At 49.4% G+C, this 22,107-nt stretch overlaps 4 protein-coding genes across 4 annotated transcripts; 3 read left to right on the top strand and 1 right to left on the bottom strand.

Annotated features, from left to right (window-relative positions):
• Positions 1–72: 72 nt before the first annotated feature.
• P153DRAFT_389843 (uncharacterized protein) lies at positions 73–450 on the top strand (the record flags this gene model as incomplete). Its single annotated transcript, XM_033670876.1, has 1 exon — positions 73–450. The coding sequence occupies one exon, from the start codon at positions 73–75 to the stop codon at positions 448–450; it is 378 nt and encodes a 125-aa protein (XP_033519382.1).
• A 1,210-nt stretch (positions 451–1,660) lies between these two features.
• On the top strand, positions 1,661–4,106 carry P153DRAFT_434693 (uncharacterized protein). The gene is made up of 2 exons (XM_033673101.1): positions 1,661–2,031; positions 2,079–4,106. The coding sequence occupies exons 1-2, from the start codon at positions 1,920–1,922 to the stop codon at positions 3,845–3,847; spliced, it is 1,881 nt and encodes a 626-aa protein (XP_033519381.1). The 5' UTR covers positions 1,661–1,919; the 3' UTR covers positions 3,848–4,106.
• Positions 4,107–4,320: 214 nt separating this feature from the next.
• On the bottom strand, positions 4,321–6,884 carry P153DRAFT_325282 (glycoside hydrolase family 3 protein; the record flags this gene model as incomplete). The annotated part of the gene is made up of 3 exons (XM_033665265.1): positions 4,321–6,165; positions 6,216–6,686; positions 6,746–6,884. 3 exons carry the CDS (start codon positions 6,882–6,884, stop codon positions 4,367–4,369), a joined length of 2,409 nt encoding a protein of 802 aa, XP_033519380.1. The 3' UTR covers positions 4,321–4,366.
• Positions 6,885–18,135: 11,251 nt separating this feature from the next.
• On the top strand, positions 18,136–22,091 carry P153DRAFT_360618 (uncharacterized protein; the record flags this gene model as incomplete). The annotated part of the gene is made up of 4 exons (XM_033666927.1): positions 18,136–19,138; positions 19,372–19,751; positions 19,912–20,648; positions 20,699–22,091. The coding sequence occupies 4 exons, from the start codon at positions 18,136–18,138 to the stop codon at positions 22,089–22,091; spliced, it is 3,513 nt and encodes a 1,170-aa protein (XP_033519379.1).
• Between the last annotated feature and the right edge of the window lie 16 nt (positions 22,092–22,107).

Genomic DNA, 22,107 nt, shown 5'->3' with positions numbered 1-22,107 from the left:
GCAAATCTCCCCCATACTTTCCACTACCGAACTCGTCAACGGCAGCTTCTCACCTCTCACCTCTTCACCGACATGCCGTTCCTCCCGATGGGTGCGCCGCACGACATCCTCGCTCATATCGAGCCCGGTCAATGGGGAGCATGGGCGGACGGGGCGCCTATGGGCTCTGCTCCTCACTTACGCCAATCTTGTGTCGTCAACAAGGACTTCCTGTACGAGGGTATACAGTACAGAAAGGGCTTGCGAGGCTTCTTTGTCGAGGAGCAGACGGCGGAGAACGGTACGACGATGGTCAAGATCTCTATTGAGGGTGTCACTGTCAATGGATATCGAGATATTGAAGGAAAGTGGGTGCCCAAGGCCAATGTCGACGTGAGATCTCAACGCAATGCAGATGGTCACGAGGGGAAGGCGAACAAGGATAACGGTACCAACAAGGCCAAGGCCTAGGTTAGGCAAGACTCTCACAACTGTGGAGACGTGATTCGTATGCTCTACCCAAACCTAGATAGTATACGATCGGAGGATGATTTAATCGAGGAGTCTTCTCCGAACTTGAACTTATGTTCTTGTTTCCATGAACCCAAAGGCTCGATAGTCTAGCAAGAAGCGCGACTCCTAACTCTATATGATACCGATTATGCCTCAAGTGACGTGATTTGTACCTATCAAATGCGTGCCGATTTCGGAGTATCCCGCCTCCCGTCAGCCCGTCCCCACGCGGCACTTGCACCCCTCGTCGCACAGACTTGTCTGTTTCACGAGCGGTGACAGTCACCTAATTCCCGTCGAGTTTTTCGCAGTAAGCGTGGTGAAGCACGAGCTCTGCTCTTATCTGCGCCTACCGAGTTCGGGTTGGTGTAAAATCGACCAACTTCCCTTCTGAACAACCTTGCATGCTCCCATATACGAATTCGGCTTGTGGGGTGCGCAACCTGCGTTCTGCCACGATCAGCAATCCCCAACTGCTAGCAAATCACGATCTTCTCACCATGCTCAATGCAGAAGTTTGGTAGTTGGCTGCCGCGGCTCCGAGTCATTCGCTTATGTGATGATCTTAGTTCACAGCGACGCGAGTACGAGTATGCTGGTGTTGTTTGATGCACCGGCAAGAGAGCACTGGCCATCAATATCGGCCCAGCAGCAATAACCAGCTCCTTTGTAGATACTTATCAACGTTCCAACAAGTCGAGCAGGGTCAACACCAATGACCTGGGTGTGAATGTGGCATATTAGGGCCTACGAATATGTCACTCAAAACGACGCTATTACCAGTCGAGCGATTTGGTGTGCGTCATCCACCACAAGACCCCTTACTACGTACAGGGGGACGTATGTTGGATCGCGAATCGCCGCCGATGACTTTTGCAAAGTACCTGGTGTCGAGTCCTACCATACCAGCTGTTCAAAGAGAGTGTACAGTTGTTTGATATCAGACTATGCTTTCTGAACTTGACCCTCATTTTCTATTCGTGTACACATCAAACGGCTGCTTCTTAGCACGCAGTCGCACTCTTGGCCTTTGCCCCAACTTTGGGTTCAAACAAGGGTATCCGTTACGTCGGCGCGGCGCTCGAGCACTTTTGCGAACAGTCCCCAGGTTTAGCTTCTTCTACGCTGCTTCCAGAATGTTTCCTATCGCTCGCCCCGCGCTGCCGACCGTCGACAAACCTACCTAACAAGCCACATGTACTAAGAACAGCTCATGCTTGCTCGGACACAAGTTCTTCCACTCCTTTGTCCACCAGTTCCTTGCGACTCCTGAACACATTCTCTTACTATGATCGTTCGCCGGTATTTGTATCGCGTTCCTCTAAGTGAACTTGAGATAATACGGTCCATGTCGAATGAAGACCCTTCCTGATACCATTAGGACTTGTCAAGCAGACAACTGCTAAGCAAGGGGGAGCCTTATTAACATGGAAGATTTAGTGGATATCCCAGAGGACTCTATGCGACATGTTGAAGCACTTCTGGCGAGACATCCTCCACATTTAATCCAAAGGATGTTTGCACAGACTATCGAGTCACGTAAGTTTGTCAAGGAACTTAACACGTCGCGAGCTTACAATGGGTAGGACGCAACTCTGTTGCTTCGTCCTTCATGTCAATACATAGCGCATCTACGCATTCCTCGTCATCGTCAAATTCGTCATGGCGTTCTCATCTTTCTATGGCGTCTACGTCTTCGACATTGAGTGCGAGCAGTGATATGGCTCTTCCCAATGCGTCGTTGACTTCATCGCGTTCAAGGATGAGACGAACAGAACCACGCTCATATCCCGTTGAATTGGACCCAACACGATCAAATCCTGCCCTGTTGACTTCTGTTTCGAACGTCAGTAGTCCTCTTGAAATGCAGACTGATTCGAATTATACGCCTACGGATGACATTAGTATCGCGTCGCCTGTTACGCTTCCTGGCGAAAGGTCGCAAGATCAAACTGGCGAATCGTGCATGTTTTGCACATACTGCGCTGAACAAAAGGTTCTGAAGACGTTCAAAGCTAAATCCGACTGGAAAAAACATGAGACAAGGATGCACGAGACTGGAGAAAACTGGCCCTGTATCGTGAACGGCTGCAACCGCATATTCGACAGACAAAAGGATTTCATCAAACACCATCAGCGCTATCACTCCGGACAGCCTTTGCCATCTTTGACAGACATTGGCATTACACTTCTTCCGCGAAAAGTATTCGGCTGTGGGTTCAACAAATGTAAAGAGGTCAGCATTGGATGGGACGAGCGATGCGATCATGTAGCCAAGCACATGAAAAACGGTACTACAGACCAATGGACGGAATGGAAATATTCCAACGTGATCCGCAATCTGATGCGACAAGGAGCCTTGCATGGATCTTGGAAAGAGCTGATCGCAGATTTGGATGAAAGATTATGGGAGAGTCGATCGCGCATCTGTTGGTCTCCGGATAACACCAGGATCCTTAGGCAAAAACTCCAGTGTTGCGATCTTAGGCCGAGTCGAGAAGAGGTCCTCATCACGGCCATGAGTCTACGGTCTGATATTGTTCTCGACCATGTACACCAACTGCTGCCGGCTGGATTCGTCGTTCCGAGCAGAGACTCGATAGTGAACGTCGAAAAGCTAACGCGCGAGCAGCGCATGCACATTCTCAACGGGAACTCGAACACTCAGCTCTACCGAACACGCTTAGCCTCCATCAATGCCGCACTTCTGCGCGCCAGCATCGCAACGTCGCATACTCCTGCCTGGGATTGCAGATCGCCGCCGTACAACGAGCCCATATCTCCGGTTGACGACACCATGAACCGCCGCATCAGTTATATGGATGTTGACCCTGCAGAATTTTTGGACCTCGCGCAACCAGCTATACCTGATCTTCCATCAACCATGAATACGCCGGCATCCAACGCGCCACACCCTCCAGTCCTGGCTAACGAGCAATACTCTCATTCGTACGCAAACAACTTTACGCAGCAAGAACCTCCGACTGCCAATCCACTTGGATCTTTTTACCCAAGCTACTTCGATGCCGCACCCCAGTTTGAGGAATCCCAGTATTACGACCGCCGCTCGTTGAGCCAGATGATCTCAAGACCATTGCAGAAGATTGGAAGCCGGTTCAGCACCTCCCGAAATAGTCCAGATTCAGTTTTGTCGTCCCAAACAAGTCATCCAGAACTCAACAGCGCTGAATTCGCGATGCAAACCCCCGTGGCCGCGATGAACATGCGACATTTCCATCAACAACCCCAACAGCAACAACAAGTTTATCAACACCCAGTATCGCATGCTCCTTCATTTCAGTACCACAATTCTACACATACGCATGACCCGCATTCGTTTCCGCCTCAGCGTTGATCGGTGAGATTGCGTCTTGTCATTTCCTTTGTTTTTCAGCGAGCATATAGACCTTGGTCATCTACGTCTTTTTGCGTTTCATTGATACCCCATGTGCCTTTAGCATAATGATAGACATGTACAATAATGTATAACGACGGTAGGGCAGGCGCATCGGTAAATCCATAAGGCAATTGGCATTTTTCAATACATATATATCATAGGATTGGGCGTTTGTTCATGTTTCTAACGGGCGTCTGGAGCATCATGCAATTCAAAGAACTCTTTTTCATCATGATTTTGACCATGCCTATACAACGATAAGTTTTACATCCGCGGTTTGATGTATTAACATTCATTATCTCACGGGCACTCACAGTGACATTTTACCGATGTTTGCACAGATCGAAAAACAGCATAAATGTCACAACGATCACCATGGTTCTCGTCAAGTTGATCAGAAATCATAATTCGTAATATTCATCAAAGAATTACCCTATCCTAACTTCATTCTCTTACAACCTCCATTTTGCGTACTGCCTATCCCACAACAGTAACCGTCTCATGAACCTTCAAGTCCCTGCTGCTGAGTCCGACCGAAAAGGTGAACTCACCCTCGGGAATGACCCACTGCTGGCTGAAGATGTCCCAGTAACTCAGATCTCGGCGCATCAGCTCAAATGTAACGGTTTGGTTCTCACCCTCCTGAAGGAGGACCTTGTCAAAGCCGCGGAGTTGGCGCACTGGTGTGCCTTCGGGGGCGCTTGATGGAAGGCCAACGTACAGCTGAGGCACAACGGCGCCAGCGACGGAGCCGGTGTTGGACACGGAGACAGTGACGTTGTAGACGGACTCCCAGAGAGCGGGGTTGCCTCCGGGCTGGATGGGAAGGCTCTCGGGGAAGGAAGTGATGTTGGACTCTACCGGGGTGGTGCTCATATCTGTGATGTCAAAGGTGGTGTATGACAAACCGAAGCCGAATTCGTAGCGAACGGACATGTTCTTGGCGTCGAAGTAGCGGTAATCGATCTCGAGCTTCTCGGAAAACCATGATTGCCAGTCGTTGAAGCCGGTGGTGTTGATGGCGGTGGTGGGTGGGGCGTTGTAATCCGTGGCGTTCATGGCGATGCTGTAGGGGAGATGACCCGAGGGGTTCACATCGCCGTAAAGGACATCGACAAGCGAATGACCGGTCTCCTGGCCGGGGTAGTGGGCAGCGAGGATAGCGGTTACATTGGGGTGGTTAGACCAGGGAAGGGTGTTGATGCCAGACGAGTGAGTGACAACAACAGTGTTGTTGCAGTATTTCGCCACATTCATAACCATGGCATCGCCATCCCAGTCGACGCTGAGACTTGCGCGATCTGCCCCTTCCTCGGCCCAGGTCTTCAGAAGGACGATGCAGACGTCAGGAAGATCAGGAATCCACAGGTCATCCAATCCAGTCGTGGCAACGACAGTGTTGTTGAGCCAGTGTTGGACAATGGCGCCGTCTTGAGCAGCACGATCTTGAATAGCCCGTAGAGGAGTGAAGATGTAGGTGAACTGACCGGTACCTGAACCACCGCCGGCAGCAAGTGTTCCGTACTCGAAGTTGTTCTGGTTGAGCAACATCGGGGGGTCGGAGGCGTCGTTTCCGAAAACGGCAATATTCTTAGGAGCTTTGAGAGGCAGGGCACCGTTCACGTTCTTCAGAAGAACACTAGCCTCAGCACCATGCCTGCGGATAAGTTCGGCGTGGTTGCCGCGGACGTCACGACTGCTCTCGCCAGTCACGTTCCACTCGCGGGTCCAGGTACTGCGAGGCGAGAAGTTGTTGAGTTCAACGGTTGAAGGATCCACAGTCGGGTAGCCTGAGTCCTGACCGAGCCAGTAGTACGGAGTCATGATGCGAGTGATCATGTCATCGACACGAGCCATATCAAGAGTTCCGTTGTTAACGGCGAGTGTGATGTTTCCACCAAAGAAGGATGGAGTTCCGAAAGCCAATCCATATGGACCGAGACCTCCGGGCATGTTCATATCCAGACCAGCTTCAATTGCGGGAACACCAGCGTGTGTAGCACCCCAGTCACTCATGACATAACCTTGGAATCCGAGTTCAGTCTTGAGAAGTCCGTTGGTAGACTTGCTGTTCTGGCAAGAGTATGAGCCGTTGAGGCGTTGGTAGGAGCACATAAATGCAGCTGCCTTGGCTTTGGCGGCGTTCGCAAAGGGCCACATGTACAACTCATGCATCGTGCGGTCATCGATGTTGGCGGACACCGCATTGAAAAGCTTGTCATCTGACAAGCTGTTGGGGAGGTATGTAGGGTTTCGCTCGGTCTCCTGCTCATTGCCTGGGATAGTTAGCGGGGAAGATCTTCCTGTATAGGTTTTGAATACTTACCAATCCAATGCTTTGCGGTTGCTTGCACACCGGCATCTTGAATACCGTTGATCGTTTGCTCCATGCCCCATCCGCTGAGGTAGGGGTCTGAACTGAATCCTTCCCAATTACGGCCAGCATACCCTGAGCGGCCGAGAGGTCCAGCAACAGGTGCTAGAGCAATATGGGCGCCCTTGGCCTTGAATTCAGAGCCCATGGCATGGCCACGCTCGTATAGGAGAGTCTTGTTCCAAGACGCTCCGGCGGAGACAGCGGCGGAGAAAACACTGGCATAATCCGCAACTCTGATTGCCAGAGGACCGTCTTGGAGACAAAGACCTTGGAAGCCGAGGCGAGGAATAGCGACAATATTTCCAACGCAAGGACCGGCTTGACCAGTGACCATATCAGCCTTCTCTTCGAGTGTGAGCTGGGCAATGAAAGCTTCCGCCTTTTTGACAGCGGCTTCCCAGCCAGTACCAGTAGTATTTGCTAAACAAGAGTTAGAGATACTTAGATTCAAACATAATAGTGTATGCGCAACAACTTACGCGAAGGATAGACAGCTGGTGAAGTGCCATATTCTGTCAAGATGACAGTGTCCAGTGGCTGAACATACGAAAAGTCTTGAGCATTGACTACCTCAAGCAGAGCATAGCTCGCGAGAAGCACAGTTAGAGATACTGCCATTTTGCGTCAAGATGAGATTGAAGATGCTTGATGACTTTCTACCGATGACCAAACCAGCCCTTATATAGCATTCTCTTCTGTCACTACTCGTCCGGGACTCCAAGTCGGCATACAGAATTGTCATACCGCATGTACATGGCTGACAGTACCGAAGTTTGGCCGTATCATGGAGGCGCTTCGCATTTGTGGCTTGCAGGAGCAGGATTGCAGCCGGTGGTTGTCCCATGGGGCTTGCAACGTCACCCCGAGCCGGGGGCAGGTACCACCAAGCCATCGAGCTAGCTTATGCGATTGAGTCAATCCGGAAAACGGGTTGCCTTGTGCTGCTGGAGATACCATAATGATGATGATGATGTTGTCTGAGATGTTGGTCTGCACGAAGAGTGAACAGAGTCTCCGCAACCACCACTCTCTTCCAATGGTTTCAGTGAGCTGTCCAAAGTACACGAGAGAACCATCCCACAAAATCGCGCTCTCCCGAGTTAGTCCAGAACGTGTTAAACGATCACAGCCTCAAGCCTCCACCACAAAACCCCGCTTGTCTGTGCTCAAGGCTTGTCGGCGGCGTATGTCCTCCAAGCTTTGGTGCCGCGCCGCCCGACAATCGGCTGGGACCACAATCCGAAAACGGTCTCGACGTCTTCCCAACGCTCTCGATCTTGATGAGCAAGGGATATTGTGGACCGAGTACCAAAACAAATGCCGACGATTCGGATCATGCAAATGAACGCTAGGCCCGGACAGGGTGTCTACCCGTAAACTAGATATTTATGACGAGTCAAAAATTGAGACGTCAAAGAACTCCGAGGCCGATTGTCGTTGCAGCAAAATAGTCAGTATAACGGGGGTTTTTCTACCTGATTGTAAGTTTTGTTTCGAGATATCCCAAACAAATCTACGAAACATAGCATGATCATGTCACGCGAGATCGTCGCAGCACCCCAGGATCCACTTATGACAATGCCTGTCGTGACATCGGTCCGATGAATCTCCACACAAAGTTCCCCGCAGACTGCAATTGCCGAGGTTTTGGCCTAGCACGTGGAATAACTGTGGGGAACCCTGGTCAAACAGGAAGATTCTGATGTGGAATCCCCACTGCCGAAGTGACGCCTTAAAATTGGTAAAGATCGGGTGATTTTATGCATGGTTGCATTCGATCGGTCTCCAAAAAGCATCCCTTGCGGCGTTGCGTAAGGTGATCAGTTCCAAGGGTGACCTTATGACGAACAGGGCCATTTATTGCGTTGGTATTGGTCTTCGTGAGCCTTGGCAATAAATATTTCATCGGTTAGAGACTGAGTGAGCAGGGCAACTGTCACATTTCCGTTGTTGAGTGGACCTGGGAGTCGGATGTGGGGGCTCGGGGACTATTGAAGCGATCCTTGCATTGTTGTCATGCAGGGATTAACACGCGGAGTTACGGTTCTTGGGTCGCCTGACCCAGCAGAAAGGGTCCGGTCGGCTGGATTGAAATTTTGTATTCGTGACGGTGACCTGCATGGATTCGACTCTCGGTTGCATCCTCCTCTTGTCTTTGCATCGTTTTTTTATGTTGTGTATTGTTTCGTATGCGTGAATGAAAATCCAGGCATGCAGCTTGCACCTCGCGATCAGTAAGGATGACTCATGTATCAGTGCGTATCAAGATATAGGATGGAGTGCTTCCTGTTCTCTGCCGCTCCTTACTGCCGTTTCGTCCAGAAATCGGATATGGTACAGGTGTACCGTGCCATGCGTGTGATGGCATAAGTTTACTGAAGCCAAGTTACTACCCAACGATGGCCTAACAAAACAACATCTTGAGGGCGTAACAGCTGAGGCAAAGAGGATAAGGTCAAAAGAGCTAAAGCAGCAAGTGAACCTGCAATCCTGGACAAAGCAAAACTCATGCAGGAATCTTGTGAACAGAGTAGTAGGACTCTGGAGGGGCCATGCTAATGTTTATGAAGGAAACAAGATTGAGACGAGAACATGGCAGGCTCCCTGGATTAAAGATCAGAAGCGCGTCAATCGACGAGACTAAGTGCTGTCGGGACGACGACAAGCGAGCGCCTCCACGTCCACGAAACGCCATCACCATGCCCTCCAAGTCAGCCGTACAAGCCACGACGGGAAGCCCTGTTCGTTTCCCGATGTGAAGGATACAGTAGAGCCCTAGTCAAAGGCTCTTAGACCGTCACACTGCAAGATTGTCTCTGGAGAAGGTAACAAACGATAAAGAGGTATACAACAACGTGTAACCTCGAAGGTAGATCAAAGGTCTTGAACATCCCACGTCGTGCGCCATTCTGAGCGATGATAACGAGGATACCAACGGCGATAACGCAACCGAACGCCACAAGATCTCGAGGCTTGTGTCACTCAGAAGTGGAAGGCTGACTATGGTACGGTACGACTGTCTGAATTGACTCCACTTCTTCAGTACGTGTCACAGGCCCAGATGCAGGCTTTCGCGTCACGCACTCTCGGAGGCATGCTCTCCGGAAGAGAGAAGCCAGGCCTCTTAACGAGTCTAACTCGCTTTGAACGTCGATTCTCCTTCAGATTGGTTGACTGACACAAATTGAGAGGGACGTTTATGTAACTGTTCACTATGATGACTGTCCAGTGCATTTCTCCCAAGCAACGGAACCATGTCGCTCAATACATTTCTAAACAACGCCCAGCCGAAGCAGGTTTGCAAAACGGCTCAACTGTAGCGAACACTGCTGGACCGCAACCCAGAAGAAGCATCATTGAGATAAATTGTTAACAGCCCGAGGAGAGTAACATCGTATCTAAGCTTCTGTAATGTTCAAAATAATCTCCTCTACGTTTCCCAAATTGTGTTCCTATTTATCCTGAGCATAAAGTGACGAAAAACTATCAATACATAGTGCTACTACTTGATTTCGGGCTATAACAAATGGCGAAGAGAGGGGTTTAAATCTGTAATGAGATACCCGTTGTGGAAAACGTCAACGTTTTCACCCGACATAGCGTCAGCGGAGTGCCATGCGGGGATTGTTTCTGCAGCTAACGTTTGATACCTAAAGCTAAAAGAGAGGCCTTACCCCCACCCTGGCTTGGGTGCATGATGTTGTAGAAAACCGATAGATTGGCTTCTACAAAGCCAGAACGTAGGCATGTACTCTCCTAGACAAGGGCTTAAGCTCTAGTCGTGGTCCCAAAGACCTGTTTGAAGATGCTAGCAAGGCTCGCAGGGGCCTTTGGCATGGGTGGCAGCAACCAGGGGGCTCACGATGGGAAAGTTTCACATTATGCAATCGAACTGCGGGGTGTAAGTACACTTAACACTGCTCCTAAGATGCGTCATGACCACACACCGCTCCCACAACAGCAGTATGATCACCTGACTTTGAGTATCACGAAGAGAGAGATTTGTTTACGTGTTCTGTACTGTCAATCCTAGCAGAACGTGTTGCACGCATACGAATCAGCAAGAAGACGAATTTAGGCAGTATAAACAACGCTAGCTGTTTAGAACTGAACTGATGTTAATTGCTGGAAGTTATGGCTAGATCCCTGAAGCTACACGTAGCCTACATCCTTGTTTTTTCTACAATAACTTTACTAGAACTTAAGAACACTTAGGCCTAGTATGCGTTAGCGTTGAGCATGCTTTTTACTTATAACTGTTCTTTGAATTTTATACCATGATATCTCAGCTTCGTTTTGACCTGTCGTGTTATCTCGGGACTTGCTCTGTTATCACTCTCGTCTCGTCTGTTCCGACGCAGTTATGCTGTTTCCGCATTATGGCGGTCTTCGAGCTGCTGTTTAAACTAGTATGAACTGTACTGTTGTTTCAACAGGATGCGAACTATCACAGCAATCAACTTCGGAAAATGCGGTCCAGCGTGGACAGTTCCAGCGATAGTACTTGACTATGCTATATCTCAATGACGCTTCGTTTCAGTATTGCTTACACTCAAACTTCTTCGTCATTTTGGGACATGGTTTGCGTTTTTCAGAGCAAAACTTCAACATGTGAGAACAACTCGACCGGCCACTTCGTCTATGCAAGTAACTTTCATATAACGGTAGTAAAGGGGGCTTTGTAGAGATAACTTGCAGCAGTGTCCGGTGGTTATGTATAGCCGTGTGTACCATAAAGCACTCATAACAGAACTGGATTCGAAAACCCAAAGTCACAATATGTAGGTGGTTCACGCTTCTTAGCAGTACATATACGCTTCTTTGATAGTACTCGAACGTTGAAGGTGTCTAATTGTGCATCGGAGCCGTTCAGGATATAGCAAACAATGGCAAACGGTACATCTACCGATCACGAAGGGCCATAAAGCGATTGAACGGTTAAATATGGACGAAATCAATCACACATATAACTGCACAAAGATAACCCTAAGGCAAATCGAAGCTGCTAAGCCTAAGCGGACTCTCAGGCTATGTTGGTTTTCGTCCGAGATTGGTGCGATAGAACGGATCGTTAATTCGGAGTGTTGCATATCGTTGGGCGACTCCCTCATTTTGAGAGCATACCCGAATGACCGCTTCAAACTTGTCTGGATGAATCGTCCATGTTTCATTCTAAGATATTGTCCAGAAAAATTACATGGCGAGAGATATGTTCGTTTCTGGTCAATAAACTCACACAGTAATTGAAATGGCAGTCGAATGGTAAAACAAGGTTATTATCTCTGTTCACTGTTATGATGCAGAGGCAGTGTAGGTGACTTGAACCCCCCATCAATGCGGCAGCGAGAAGGTAGTCGTCGTATACGATTTTATGTGCCAGATCTTTGTGTTCAGCCAATTTATTCATGCCTGACGAAAAAACGTTCCACTAGAAGAAATGGAATTACTACCTTAACCTGCACTAATCAGGATGAAGATCCTTTGTTCCTGGAAAAAGACTATCTGATCTGGTGTGGCGCCACTCGATATGTTCCACAGGTACTTTCATTGAGTGCTTTCCAAGGGAGTGAATTAAGGGATTCTACCTGGGCGTTGGCTGGAAGACTTTGCTATTTTCTCCCCACTGTACAGGCAATATTGGGCAGCAACATAGCATTATGTTCTTCACAGGGAAAAGGACGCTCAAGCAGAACTATCCGCTTTCGAGATCGGGAAGGTGTGCCGCTCTTTGATATAATTTTGAGTCAAGCGTGTCGGTAGTTTGACACCAACTATTCAAACCCAATTGTAATTTGGAAACTTGTCCCTAGTACGGATCTGGGTTATTGGGCAGTTTGGAATGAGCATGAGATCTTCCGAATCTGGAGAATCGAACGTGTTTTGTCTCGTCCCCGTCCTAGAGTTGCTCTATCCCAACGAGACAAAAACTTAGATCTCCGCTTACTGACCGGTGTATGAATCCAAAAACTGATTTCACAAAGTGATATTTACCCACTTCTTACCTTACCAGAATTTCAGCCTGTCTGTTGTATCTTGGGTGAGTTACCCAGGGCGGGCCCGTAGATCTCTTACCTCTTTTTCGCCCAGCTTGACGATTGAGTTAATTTCACTCTCACGTGTTGCCTCCGATTGCTCCTCTGTTTACAGGATGGCAGCTGCGATCGAAGAGCCAAAAATATCGCGTAAGTGGAGAGTGGGTGCAATCTATTACCAATTTGCCGTGAGATCTCGCTATTGAGATGTTAGTGATCAGTTCGACTAGTGACAAGACGACGTACAAGACGGCAACCTCAGACAAGCTATCGTGATGAAACGTCTAAGCCTGCTTTTTTGAAAAGCTTTGAATCAATCACTAGCGCCAGAGGCTTTTGACAATGATGTCTAACATTTATTGGTGAACGTCAGTTCCTCTATCCAGGAGTAATCGAGATGCTATGGCATAGCCTGAGATATATCATGGAAACACAGCCCCTCAAGCATGTCAAGCGACTCTGGTCTAGCTTCTGGTTCTTTGATCGTGACGAACCGCACGATTGCTTTGTGAGGTTTCTACTAAGATTGTAAATTCGCAGAGTTTGTCAAGGTCATTTCGAAGGCTGGAAATCTGCTTTGGTTGAGACGCTTCGCATTTTCTAGTAGGATCCACCGCACAGAATGGGATCGATGCGAAATCTTCAAAACAAACCTCGTCGGAAACGCCCATAAGCTCAACGTACTGTATATCTCTACTGACAACAATTCAATTGTCTAGGGACACTGGCCCAATTCTCTTCATCGCGATGGTATGAGTTGAGTCATAGACTATCCAGCAAGTAATTGAAGTTACGACACTCCTTAGACAGATACAACAGAAACATCGCCTTTGCTACTTCAATACTGCAGGATGTCACCTGCAAGATCCCAAAAAGAACTTCGAACTGCGATTCCCGAGCAACTATCACTAGGAGAAGACGGAAATAATACGTGAACAAAACAGCTATCTTAAGTGCTGATGATTTATTCTAGTACTATTACCATTAGAGATATGTCGTTGTGTTTGTATGATTGATTCCAAAAATATCGCATTTCAAGGCTATTTCAGTATTGAAAAGGAGCTATGCAACCTTGTCATCGTCGTTGGCTGCAAACAAAACACACGCGCGGAGTGTTATAACACCTCTTGTACTTACGGTATTGTTCATGGCACAGTGGCAATGCAGAAGTTCTAGCATAGATAAACATCCGCCTTTACAAGCACGATGTGTGATGGAGAGTTCTTAGGAAGACATCAAATCTTCTTTCCCGTTGCGGAGAAGGGTGGAATCATGATGTTTGTCCCTGATCACATAGCCAGATGGAGTGACGATAGGCTGTCAACATTTCAACTGTTAAAGGGCCTAGATCTCACGACGTAGCTGGCATATCGAACAGAAGTAACTGAGCCTTGCTCGAAAGTAATGCTTGTATGTGTATTATCGCATTATGATTTTATGACTTTCAACGATGCGAGAGCTATAAATCAGAAGTAAGGTGAACCAGAACTGCCTCATCGTGAAAAGAAATCTATAAGTAAGATCTTTGACTAGGGTTTACGTTGCTCGTGGAGCATATTTCAGGGTGTTAATACGTAGTCTTGGAAAGGCTATCTCCACTGTCTTATGGTTGCAAAGGCTGGTCTTTACGTAGTCAAAACTTTAGGAAAAAAGGCCACCAGAAGAAGAGTTGTGAATGTACTCTTCTCTTCTGTCAATGTCGACATCTTTTTTCACAGATGCGCACCACTTCCTGTCAAGTTAGTTTGGACATCACTCCAGACTTTCCTGTGTCAGTGCCTGTAAGAGAAAAGAATTTTATAGAAGTATGTATCGATACTCATAATACTTATTCGTAGTTACAAGACCCATTCCGGACCCGTGTCTGATAGGTAATAAAGGGTTGTCAAACTTCCCTGGGATGAAGACGACAGCCCACAAGCTTCACGGTCCAGAAAGTACTCGTGCCTGATCATTAGGACAATCCAGTAGGTAGGGTATTGTTGTAGCATTACAAGACCTGACGCAACTTGAGTGGTAAAATTTGCTAGAGTGGTAGTCGGCAGAATATCTTAGTTGTCGTAAAAAAGATCTTTGAGACTTCCTTCCCCAAAAAATTCTATGACAAGAGCCAGGAACGCAACCTCGAATTTGACAGTCGAAACAAGCATCGCTCAAGATGAAGAATATGTTTGAGTAATCTTTCGTTAGTTTGTGGCGTGGGGCTCGAGACTCTAGACAAATGTATGAAAGAAAATTTTAAAATCTACCTGTGCTTACTTCCCCGAACTCCGCATATCTTTGAAAGCAACTATACCAACCACATGCTTACTTGTGCGCTCCGCCAGTGTGAATCCATCTTGTCTAACTTGACACTCATCTATGCTGTGTACAACAATCATATTAGCAAACTTAATCTTCCTTAGCGTATATTCTTGTAAGTCGGCTGTGGCTGTAGCTAGTAGATTGAGTGTAGGTAGGTAGATAATCCTGGTATTTATAGTGTCAACGCTCACGGTAGTAATGGTCTAGACAGATATTTGTGACGTAAAGTTCATGTGAGCGACAATTGCTTATAGTTTACAAGAATTTCAAGACTCCCGAAAACCAACACGACAGGCTGTTCAGCGATCAAACAGAATTTGTATGTGTTTGATAGTTAATGTTACAGGGCTGAGTTGGGTTAAGGCTGTTGTATCACCTTGGCCTCTCGAAGCATTTGCTACACTCACTGGCAAACCACATGGCGAGGACACCATTTCATATTATTGTGGTGAAAACGTGAAGGCCGATTTGATATACTAGACTAAAACGTTGTAACCTTATACAAATAAGAGCTTGTCGGGTTATTACATGATTTGTCGGAGGTTAGAGAATTTCCTTGTCTGCCAAATTTGGAAGTAAATAAAAGCACTAGATTAACTTTGTACTTCGGGAGGCTTCTAGCTTTGGTAATAAAATAATAGACATGACTGATGTACGATTGGCCTTATATGATGATACGTTTTGATAGAGATTATCGCATAGATTCTGCTTCAAAGACGCAAAAGATTGATTGAATTGTCAACAGTGTTGACCATGAAGTACTCCGCGACATCATTAGGCCACGAACATACCCAAAAGACGAAAAGGATAGGGCTGTTGTACTTGGCATGCAGCTCATGAACAGTTGTGAATATATCGCAATTGAGCAGGCATGTACAAATCGACAGCTGAATTTTCAGCCTCCATCACTCGGTCCGAGCTCTCGCAATACTTGACAGGACAAGCTAGCTCTCACGTGAAGCGCCTATCGAAGATCGCCCAGATCGTATGACGGTTGGGGCCATCGCATTGGCGCCCTTTTGGAGTGTCAAGCTTTGACTCGAGGGTACGGATCGCTTAGATTCACCGGATGTGGTGATAGCGTATGGATCAGTTGTCGGCCACTAGCTACTCAGTGCGTGATGCCTGCGGAAGCCACGACGATATACTCTATGTTGCGTACGTATGCGCCAATCCGTGGCAGCAGGCAGTGAAATCTTGATGAATGTTGCTTTTGGCGGATATTCGGCAGGTGGGATTAAGCCGGTTATCCTGGCTGATGAGCTTTTGCTCAGACGGTCATGGATATATTACACAACCTTTCCTCGAGCAAATGGTTGATGTGCTTGGAGCTCTTATGCCATCTTTATATCATTCTGAGGCTACCGAGAGCCTGGTCGCCAAAGTAGTTTGCTTTTGCGACATACATACGCCACCTAAGACGTGCAGCCTCCTCGGATCTATATTCTCGCGAGAATTTGTGCGGATAGCAGCTTGCGCAAGTGATCATTAGTGCTCACTAGATGTGCACTATTTTGTAGCCCTTAGCGTTTTGCGACATGGCGCGTCTAACACCAACGTCTGAGATGCTTGGAACTCGTTCGATCATGTCTTCGTTGACTATCGCGTTCCTTTTTGCGTCGTCATGCCAGTGCGTAACTGCCGCACTGGCGTCTGAACAACCTCACGAAATTTTGAGTTGCCTCGGCCTATTTTTGATCCTGGGGTTATGTGAGCATCATAACGCAGGAGATATTCCTAGGATTGCTGAAACGGATTGCGGATGATCAGCAGCTGCCGCAGATCGGCCGCATCAGCTCGCAAGAAGCTGGAAATTCTCCTCGCAGAGACGTCAGAAATTCGATGGCACTCTGCGGGTTCAAATGAAACTTACCCGGAAGCGTAACTGTTATGGAGCTAAAGTTGGCATATGCAGCTGTCAGGCTGGTACCAACCAGCTCCACGCAAAACCTGGTTGGATGCCACTTAGATCAAGACGCACACATCGGTAAGTGTGAAGCTCTGAAGATGTCACTTCTATTTCCAGCTCATCTTGGCCCAGCCACCAGCGCGTGATTAATTGCTTTGTTCATTGGACTATTTCTAAGACACCGAAGCCGCGAGTCTGTGGCATGGATGGAGCAGGAGTTGATGGCCAGGATATGGATCGGGCGTGCATATTTGAGCTTGTGCTATTACCCCCCCTGGATGAGGCTCGATCGGTCGAATGCCAAGATATCGGATGCTGCGCAGAATGAACATGTTCATCTAGAAAGGTTATTTGCGGTTGACCGAAATGATGCCTTCTTCGATAGATGTTGGTGATCGTGATCCTCAGCGGTACAAAGATGCATGTTGAAGGCCAGCTACCATATCTTCGAGTCAGTCGCTCCACTCGTCATCATCGGCCATGATCATGGCACGCAGAAAGTGTCGCAAGCTAAAAAACCGTGCCCTGGCCTCCACGGCACAGTCACTACTGATCAAGGTTCACAAGGCCAACAGACCTAGTTGCGCGCGTCTATAATTGAGGTTGCCTTTCGATATTAGCTAACCAGGAGCAATTGTTGGAATTGTTGAAATTAGAACTCTACGACGAGGTTGGCGCGAGACAGCCCAGGGCTAGCCGCCACAATATCATTGATGCTCGATCATCGGTCATGGACTGGTGGCCCATCACCTTCTGTCCCTCCTACCAGCGGACGGTTATGATCCTTGGGTCGCTCACAGGCCTGCAGCCGGTATCCTCGACTCCGTTCCTGGGGTGCGGCGCGCTCCCCAGTCCTAGCTCAGCCTTCGACGCACCCCGGTCCAATGACAGGCACTTGGGTCGAACATCGCACTAGGTGTTGCTGCCGAATAGAAACATGTTTTCCTGCGCTCCACTCCTTCACCTCTGCCGCGTGCGTCTCCACTGCGTTTCCATCAAAGGCTTGCTCCCTATCTGACCCAAGCCCGTGTTCCGTCCGCGTCTCTGTGGGTTCAATCTTTACGCAGGATCGTCCATACCTTGTCTGGTGTTTGGCGTCGCATGCGGGCCTATTTGGGCGTGCCATCATTTCACGTACAGCCATTTCCGTTCAATCTGCCAATGAACTGCTTGACGCATGCTCCTTTCTAAGTTTATCAGGCGTTGACACATGGTGCGTGCACTTGTTTCCGGTATAACTAACGCAGAAGCCCATTCTCCGCATGGTTCCCGTGGTTTTAGACGACTGACTCCACGCTCTTGCCTCTACACCAGCATCCGACAGCATACATTATTTGGAAACGACATTGTCACTATTCTTCTGTTGCCTGGGTAGTGGTCGATCATCAAACTCGACAGGCTGACGGTGCTCCGGAAGTCACAGGCGGACCACCATCTCTCCAGCTCCGATTTCTCTTGGCACTACAGTTCCCATACTAGTGCCACCTTGCTTCACACGCTGATCAAATCCAACTCTTCAGTCTGGTGGGAATAAGGTCATTTGAACCTTGTCTGTCTACCAGCAGACTTCCTGGACATCACTAGGAAGACTGTCACACGACTTTGTTCTGTCTCGTCCTTGGAGATGACAAACGCTCAGTCAGGCTCACCCAAGGGCGGTGCGGGGGACCTCTCACCAACTGGCAATAGCTCTGGACTCACGACAAACCCCAAGATGAGGAAGAGGACTAAGACTGGGTGTTTGACATGTCGGAAGCGCCGTATCAAGTGTGGTGAGGAACGACCTACTTGCGGCAACTGCATCAAGTCGAAGCGCCAGTGCGAGGGTTACAATCAGCGGGTCATCTTCAAGACTCCCCTCGCGGACTGGCCAAATCACCCAGGTGTAGTCAGCACTATGCAGTATCACTCATCGATGCTCCCTGGTACCCGTAATCAAACATTTCGGCCGCCTCAACCGGTCACTCAGGGCCAGGATAACACACTCACTTCTATCCAACCCAGGCCGACAAGCGACTTCGACTTCTCGAGCTTAGACCAGAGCTTTCAAAGACCTTTACCACCACCACATCACCAACCGTTTCCTTCGCCTCATCATCAGGCGCATCTCCCTACAATGACCACGTCATACATTCCTCAACCATCAACTGTACACACTGCCTTCCCGGTGTCAGTGTACCACGATACGAGTCTCGGATATGAACAACCTCAACCCTACCCACGTAGTCAGGCTACATTTCAACAGAGCCCCGTAACATACGATGGCCATGGCGATTCGATACATGGTGTTTCTCAGGCCTTGCCTCAACCACCACTCTATCAGCAACGATATGATTCATCAGATCATTCTGAAGATCAGAACTCCTACATCTCACATTCGAGCGTGTCGCCACAGAGCGACCATCATCCTCAGATTCCAGATCAACGATCTAGATTACAGCGATACGGCAGCCAAACACAAAATGCTGTCCAGCAACATGTCGGCTCTGTAGAGATGGACCAAACGGGACCATACCATCCTGCTGCACCTGCTAACGCTGATTTCATTCACTCCAGCTTTCATTCTTTCCAGATGCCCAAATATAATATGACGTCGGATGTGAAATATTTGCCACCACCTGTCCTCGGTATGTCTCGTGTCTAGTTATGTACTCCGTATACCCCAATGACTATTATTATCTTCTTTCTGTGCTCGTTGTAAAGCCAACCTCCCATCACCCATTGTTTTGTGAGCCATCTGTTGAGCAATCTCCGCGTGGCGTGTTGATCCCTAAATCCGTCATGAACTGGGCCTGCTACGGGTTGCCCATACCCCACGATACATGAACATTAGACAGCTAACGACTCAATGCACTTTCAGAACAATCAAATCCAATACACGAATCACAACCCACCCAACCGCAGTTACTGCTTCAAGGGTTCGGAGGCGTCGACCATGTCAGTCCCACGCAAGTTCTCGACGAAGCCGCAGTCGAGTACGAAGATGACGACTATTGGGATGTGCAATCAGACGATGACATGCCCGATAGAGAAGACGATGCCGACGAAGAGACGATGCTCACGAGCAAGGACTTTAACATCATCCGACGCATACACATGGAGAACTCGAACGAGCTTGGGATCAGACGATACGATGCCTTCCTCTACGATGGGTTGCTGTCGCATTACAAACCAGAGTACGCCGCGAGCCCTCTGAGAAACCCTAAGACGGCTAGAGTTTTTGCGCACTTTATTCATGTGGTACGTTGGGAATACTGACGATGGATATGTCATGACAAATTTCTCTTCTCCGAGATCATTGCTTCACGGATTGTCAGTGACGGAGTTTCTGTTATCGAATCGCTATCTTTCATAGTTCTTCTGATTCTGTGCATTATACTAACTTCTGTTCAATCCTTAGACAGGACCAAGCCTATCTATCTACGAACGTAATCCAAGAAACTCCACCCTCATATTCGAAGGATCGACTCCGGCGGCTCAACAAGGGCTATGGACATATATTCTTCCTTTGAAGGCGCTCGGACATCAAGGACTCTTGCACGCTATGTTAGCATTAGCAAGTCTACACATCGCTCGGCTACAGGGAGCGTCCATCACGCCCTCATACAAGCATTACGCCTATTCACTCAAGCGTCTCGGTCGATCACTTGGGAGTCCACAAAAGCGTCTCACAATACCGACTCTGGCTACATCCCTACTTCTGGCCTTCTATGAAGTCTGGACGGCAGAGCACACCAAGTGGTCCACTCATCTCATCGGTGCAGCACAACTTGTCGCTGAACTCGATTTTCGCTCGCTCACTCGAGAGGCAAGACGCTTGAAAGCCGCTCAGGCGGCGCAAGAAAGGCAGTTTCCCTACCAAAACCCTGAGATGCTCATCGACCAGAAGCAACTCAACCGAAGACTGCAAGAGAGCACCATGATGCCGGATGAGAGATTGGTGAGCGTAATCATCGGCAACAAAGTCAGCTACGATGACTTCGGTATGGTCTTTGAAGAGAACGGTATGCGGCAGGAGAAGAAGACGAGTTTGCCGGGAAAGCTGGACCTGAAAAGTTTCGAAACCCTCCAAGATCTGTATTGGTGGTATGCAAGGCATGACGCATGGCAGAGTATGATAAGCGGCAACCCTCTCATGTAAGACATTCACCTCGCAAGCCAACAGAATCTGCAACTTACTCTTCTAGAACCGCCTACCGCAAATGGTCCGACTGCCCCCCACGAGCACCCCTCGGTCGCGCCGACGCGCTCTACGGCACTCACGACCACATCATTCTCCTAATTGGTAGAATTAACGACTTCACGACACGAGACCGAGAGCGGAAACTGAGACAAGTACGGGCTGACGGCGCATGGAGACCAAGACCTGGTATGCCTGGATATGGGAACATGGGACCGCCGCCCATGAGGCCTGGTCAGCCACCAACACCTATTACATCGATGGGGCCTCACCCTCACATGCAAGGCCCTCCACCCGGATGGACAGGGCCACCTCCTCCCGGCTTCGGTCCACCAGGCCCACCTACACCTGGATCTGGGCCTCCAAGCCAGGGCCAAAGTCCCCCCGGAGGTCCACCGCCATCTGCAATGCCAAATTTCTACGGCATGGCACCCTCTCGACCCCACGCACCTCTAACGGGTGTCTACGTGAACCCAGCCTACCAGCGCTCTCCCCAAACATCCAACGAGCAAAACCCACAACACGCCAACCTCCCCGCAGCCTACGACGAAGCACTCGAAGAATGGAACAGCATCGCCGCAGCCCACGCAGCCATCTCCAACATCCTAGGCAGCACCGCATCCTTCACGCCCCTCCCCCCAGACCTATGTCCCCTCCCACCAGGCAGAACCAGCACCACCACGCCCTTCGGCCCCGCCATCGTCCACCGCAGCTACGACATCAGCATCCTCTGGACGCTAATCCACCTCGGCAACATAATCCTGCTCCGCTGCCACCCTGCCATGCCGCCCGCCGCCCAAATGGCAGCCGGCATCTGCGCCCCCGCCACCGCCCACTCCGCACAACTCATCGGCCGCATCGCAGCCGGCATGCACATCCCCATCAGCGACGACCTATCTCCGTTCCTCGGCGCAGTGCTGACAGAGTCGACGCTCTCGCTGTTTTTCGCGGGCGTGCAGTACCAGGACGCTGCGCAGCGCGAGTGGCTTGTCACGCGGCTGCTGGAGATTGATCGCCGGACGGGGTGGGCTACGGCGGGGATTATCGCTAGGGGGTGCGAGACGGCGTGGGAGAAGGCTGCGGGGATGGGGAGGGGGCCGTTGTATGAGAGGCGTACGACGAGGGCGGGGGAGGAGGGGCCGCTGCGGCGGGAGGTGGGGGGCGGGACGGATTGGAGGGCTAGGGAGGGGAATGCGGGGGAGCAGGGGGTGCGGGTTGTGAGTAAGCGGCCGGAAGGGTATGTGCGGGGGGGTGGTGGGGATTCAAGACTGGAGGATAGGGGGCAGGAGGGGAGTGGGGATAGGCGGTATGTGGTTAGGAGTCAGTTGGCGCCTTGGGCGATGAATTTGCTGGGCACGGAAGAGGATTTGAGGGCGGGGATAGAGAGGATTGGGCTTTGAGGTGGGAAGAGGTGTG

Source organism: Dothidotthia symphoricarpi, assembly GCF_010015815.1.
Source record: "Dothidotthia symphoricarpi CBS 119687 unplaced genomic scaffold P153scaffold_21, whole genome shotgun sequence".
Lineage (NCBI taxonomy): Eukaryota > Fungi > Ascomycota > Dothideomycetes > Pleosporales > Dothidotthiaceae > Dothidotthia > Dothidotthia symphoricarpi.
The sequence above is the reverse complement of the archived record's forward strand: the minus strand, read 5'-3'. Positions and strand labels throughout refer to the sequence as shown.

Bases quoted from the DNA above. Each gene is read 5' to 3' on its own strand.
- P153DRAFT_434693 (XM_033673101.1), top strand. From the start codon at position 1,920: ATGGAAGATTTAGTGGATATCCCAGAGGACTCTATGCGACATGTTGAA. The intron at 2,032-2,078 runs GTAAGTTTGTCA...TACAATGGGTAG, and splicing joins TGCACAGACTATCGAGTCAC to GACGCAACTCTGTTGCTTCG.